This window comes from Babylonia areolata, chromosome 2 (genome assembly GCF_041734735.1).
Source record: "Babylonia areolata isolate BAREFJ2019XMU chromosome 2, ASM4173473v1, whole genome shotgun sequence".
NCBI lineage: Eukaryota > Metazoa > Mollusca > Gastropoda > Neogastropoda > Buccinidae > Babylonia > Babylonia areolata.
The window spans coordinates 29,817,733-29,822,732 of record NC_134877.1 but is presented as its reverse complement, the minus strand read 5'-3'; the positions used below and the strand labels follow the sequence as shown (position 1 = coordinate 29,822,732).

The 5,000-nt window shown below is 46.0% G+C and overlaps 1 protein-coding gene across 1 annotated transcript in view; it reads left to right on the top strand.

The window, feature by feature from the left end:
- LOC143277179 (uncharacterized) overlaps positions 1–5,000 on the top strand; it is a 523,243-nt gene that overhangs the window by 483,089 nt on the left and 35,154 nt on the right. The window contains exon 26 of the mRNA XM_076581953.1: positions 4,993–5,000. This exon is cut by the window's right edge and continues 211 nt beyond it. Coding sequence (XP_076438068.1) covers positions 4,993–5,000 — 8 coding nt within the window. The remainder of the gene's footprint in view (positions 1–4,992) is intronic.

Genomic DNA, 5,000 nt, shown 5'->3' with positions numbered 1-5,000 from the left:
CAGAGGTGACGTGGTGGGGAGCGGGAGAGAGAGAGAGAGACAGACAGAGACAGAGAGAGACAGAGACAGGTGATGAGTATGGGACAGAATGAGAGAGAGGGGGGCGGGAGAGAGAGAGAGACAGAGAGAGACAGAGACAGGTGATGAGTATGGGACAGAATGAGAGAGGGGGGGGGGCGGAAGAGAGAGAGAGAGAGAGAGAGAGACAGAGAGAGACAGAGAGGTGAGGGGTATGAGACATAATGAGAGAGAGGGGGCGGGGGAGAGAAGGGGGGGGGGGTAGGAGTATAGGACAGAAAGAAAGAGAGCGAGAGGAGGCAGAGAGAGAGAGTCAGAGAAAGAGAGTATGAGGGGGAGTAAGGATATGTGACAGAAAGACATGGGGCGTAAAAGAGAGAGAGTGTGTGTTGGTTATAGGACAGAAAGAGGGGAAGCGGGAAAGAGAAAGGGGGGGGGGGGGGGTAGTTGGGGTATGGGACAGAAAAAGGAGAGAGCGAGAGGGGGCGTGGGGAGAGAGAGAGAGAGAGAGAGAGAGAGAGAGAGAGCAGGGGTATTGGACAGAATGAGAGAGAGGGGGCGGGGAAAGAGAGGGGGTGGGGGGTAGGGGTATAGGACAGAAAGAAAGAGAGCGAGAGGAGGCAGAGAAAGAGAGTCAGAGAGAGATAGTGTGAAGGGGAGTAAGGATATGTGACAGAAAGACATGGGGCGTAAAAGAGAGAGAGAGTGTGTGTTGGTTATAGGACAGAAAGAGGGGGAGCGGGAAAGAGAAAGAGGGGGGGGGGGTAGTTGGGGTATGGGACAGAAAAAGGAGAAAGCGAGAGGGGGCGTGGGGGGAGAGAGAGACAGAGAGGAGGGGTATTGGACAGAATGAGAGAGAGGGGGCGGTAGAGAGAGACAGAGAGACAGAAAAAGACAGAGAGGTGATAGGTATGAGACATAATGAGAGAGAGGGGGCGGGGGAGAGAGGAGAGGGGGGTAGGGGTATAGGACAGAAAGAGAGAGAGGGAGAGAAGGCAGAGAGGGAGAGAGTCAGAGAGAGAGAGTATGAGGGGGAGTAAGGATATGTGACAGGAAGACATGGGGCGTAAAAGAGAGAGTGTGTGTTGGTTATAGGACAGAAAGAGGGGAAGCGGGAAAGAGGGAAAGAGAAAGAGGGGGGGCGGGGGAGTTGGGGTATGGGACAGAAAAAGGAGAGAGCGAGAGGGGGCGTGGGGGGGAGAGAGAGACAGAGAGGAGGGGTATTGGACAGAATGAGAGAGAGGGGGCGATAGAGAGAGACAGAGACAGATAGACAGAGAGAGAGAAAGACAGAGAGAAAGAAGAAGAAAATAAAGACAAGGAGGTTGAGAAGCAGAGATTGGAACAGATGGGCAGAGAAACAGACTCACTAAGGCACAGACAGAGACAGTGAGGGACAGACAGGCAGGCAAAGAGAGAGAGGGACAGACAGACAGACAGACAGACATAGGATGAAAGAGACAATGACAAGGGCAGGGAGTGTAGGAGACACAGATAGACAGACGGACAGACCGAGACACATAGAGGGGAAGAGAGACGACAGACTTAGGCACACACAGAGAAACAGAGACAGAATAAAGAACAACTGATCGAAAAAGGAAAAAAAAAACAAAAAAACAACAGAAAACAAAACAAAACAAAGACACAGGTTAAGAATCTTCTTCTTCTTCTTCTTCTTCTTCTTCTTCTTCTTCTTCTTCTTCTTCTTCTTCTTCTTCTTCTTCATCATCATCATCATTATAATTATTGTTGCTATTATTATATCATCATCATCCTCATCATCAAAATGTAATTTGGGTGTATTGTCAAACTTGTTTTGACACTGTTGGACTGAAGTTGTGATTCAGTGTGCGTGTAAAGTTAACTGTTTGTATCCTCCACGTCCGCAGGACGGGGAAAAGGATGAACTTTCTTTCAGTCTATATGAACCTTGGAAAAGGGTCTCCCATGAAGAAGATGAAACAGGCAAGTTGATGATCCTGTAACTCAGGTTAGAGTTTTGCAGCATGGCCACGGAAACATCAACATACCCACCTAGCAATCGTTTTCACGTTCATGTCGAAATATTATCCAAAAAGAACACATTGGGTTGTTGTTTTTTTATAGATTTTTTTTAGGAACATGAGATAGATTGAAGAATGAAAACGAAAACGACGGAAAGAAAGAAGTGTAAGTGAATTTAAAGATGGTGGGGGTGGGTGAAGGGGAAGAAACTAAGAGCAAAAACATAGATAAATACTGAAATGCCTGGCTCAGAAAGGGGGGTGGGGGGGTGAATGGGAGTAGGAAGCAAGAGATGGGGGGAGGGGGGCGGGGGGGGGGGGGGGTTGACACAGGAACGACAACACGACATCCGTCTGTTTAATGAGGGCAAGAAATAAAACTGATCCTAATCAGCTTGTTTTAGTTTTACATCCAGCTGTCTTGGGAGGGAAAAAACGTAAACGTTCAAGCAGATTATTTCTTTGACACGAGAGACAGACAGACAGACAGACAGAGAGAGTGACTGAGAGAGATAGGCAGAGACAGAGAGCGAGAGAGAGAGAGCGAGAGAGAGAGAGATTTGTGCGTGCTGTTGGTGTTCCAAGAGAAAACAAGTAACAGATCTGTCGTCAGTTGTGTCTGATTTTGCACTCAGACGTGGTGTTGAGAAATAGACAAAAACAAAACCAACAATAACAATAACAACAACAATAATGACAACAACAACAATAACAACAACAAAACCAGAAAATTTTCGTAACTCGGGATCCAAAAGTTCCGTCTCACTAGAATATTTCGGTGGTCCTCAGCCACTTGTCACAGAGTTCTTGCATTCAAGTTGCCCGCTCACAATCAACCCCACGGCCAGGCGTCTGGAGCCAGGAAAATTCAATGCAGCTGTGAACTCCGTTCACACTCACAGCCTATCCAGCCCAAGACATTCCTGTGTCAGCTTGCTGATGAAGGTGATGAGAGACCACCGAAATATTTCAGTGTGCAACTGATTCTGAGTTAAGGAAACCTTCTACAATAAGTGTCATCGAGAACCAGAGAATCTCCAAACCAAATGAATAAACAAATAAATAAGTAAATAAATAGAACGATAATGATTTCAATAAAATGACACTCCAAGACAAAACAATATATTGATGTCCCAAGGACTGCATTCACCTGATATTTGCAAGAAACCTTGAGGAGCCAGACAAAGAAGGAAGCACGTCAACCACTCAGAAGGGAAATAATTAGTAGCAGTACATTCGTTTTTTGTCAAAACAACAAAAGCAACAAAACAGATATGGAACAAAAAGCATTGATTGGAACACAGAAACACATAATTGTTCTGAATTTGGCAGAACGGTTCAGACATTTATCCGCGAATACAGTGTCCGTCAGGGTCTGGGTTCGAATCCCGCGACGGGCGCAATAGCCGAGTGGTTAAAGCGTTGGACTGTCAATCTGAGGGTCCCGGGTTCGAATCACGGTGATGGCGCCTGGTGGGTAAAGGGTAGAGATTTTTACGATCTCCCAGGTCAACATATGTGCAGACCTGCTAGTGCCTGAACCCCCTTCGTGTGTATATGCAAGCAGAAGATCAGATACGCACGTTAAAGATCCTGTAATCCATGTCAGCGTTCGGTGGGTTATGGAAACAAGAACATACCCAGCATGCACACCCCCGAAAACGGAGTATGGCTGCCTACATGGCGGGGTAAAAACGGTCATACACGTAAAAGCCCACTCGTGTGCATACGAGTGAACGTGGGAGTTGCAGCCCACGAACGCAGAAGAAGAAGAAGAAGAATCCCGCTCTCGGCATTTCTCCCCCATGTTTGACTTGAAAATCAAACTGAGCTCCTGATCATTCGGATGAGACGGTAATCCGAGGTCCCGTGTGCAGCATGCTGTCGGCGCACTGAAAAGAAGAACGTGCTGGTACTTTTGTCAAAACAGATCTCTGTGTAATAGGGTAGGTATGGGTAATTGCGAACGATCCAGTCTCAGCGTGTGTACTGTATAGGTAATATGACCCATGACAGTCAAACGTAGGTCTTTAGTTTTTGAAGGTTTTCTCCAGCTGGTTGCACCAGGAAAAGCTCGTCTGTTCATTCTTTTCAACGCTTTGTCGACGTTTGAAATAGCAAGGGTGCCTGAGGGTAAATGCTAACGGGCAAGTGTAATTGCGAACGATGGCTTTGGGTACATGTAGACAATTAAAACAGACAGTTCTTTTACTCATTAGGCATAGCATATTATTGGAACATCCTACTAGACTGCTGTATTGTTGGTTTTGATCACACATGCACACAAACACACACACAGACGTTTAAACACATACACCCCACATCGCATACAAACACACTCGAGAGAGAGTGCTCAGTAACTGTACAACATCGTTCGCAAATAGACTCACGTCAAAATCGCCTATGGTCTAATTGCAAACGACAATATTTTGCAGATTCCTGTTAAAACTGACGTTCTGATCTGTCACCAATATGTTTTCTTAAAGTCTCCCAGCATTAGTAATGCGCATTCAACATATCCGATCAAATCAAACTAAGTTCAAGTCCAACATCTTGCTTCCCTTCATTTTAGATTTTGAGAGTACGTTTGTAACCTGGTCGACAGTGATGCGCGAAGTGAAGAAATAGCGCGGAAATAGCCCAAAATAACTGATGTTTGACTGGTTCTTTGAAATGGATATTCATTAAGGTATTAGGAAAAGGTCGAAGCAGACGTTAACTTGTAAAATGCAACCGTTAAGAACGCTTGGAAGTGGGGCGGTATACGAATCGTTCGCAGTTACACGCTGTTCGCAGTTACACATACCTACCCTAATTAATTTTCTGTCTTCCTTGACAGAAAGAGAGCACGTCGCTCGCTCGCTGTACTAAAAGTGGCACTGTTTTTGTTGGGGTTTTTCCTTGCCTGCAAGTGTTTTTTTTATTATTTTGTTTTCCAACCAACTCACCACCCCACCACTACCCAAACCAGATGCGGAA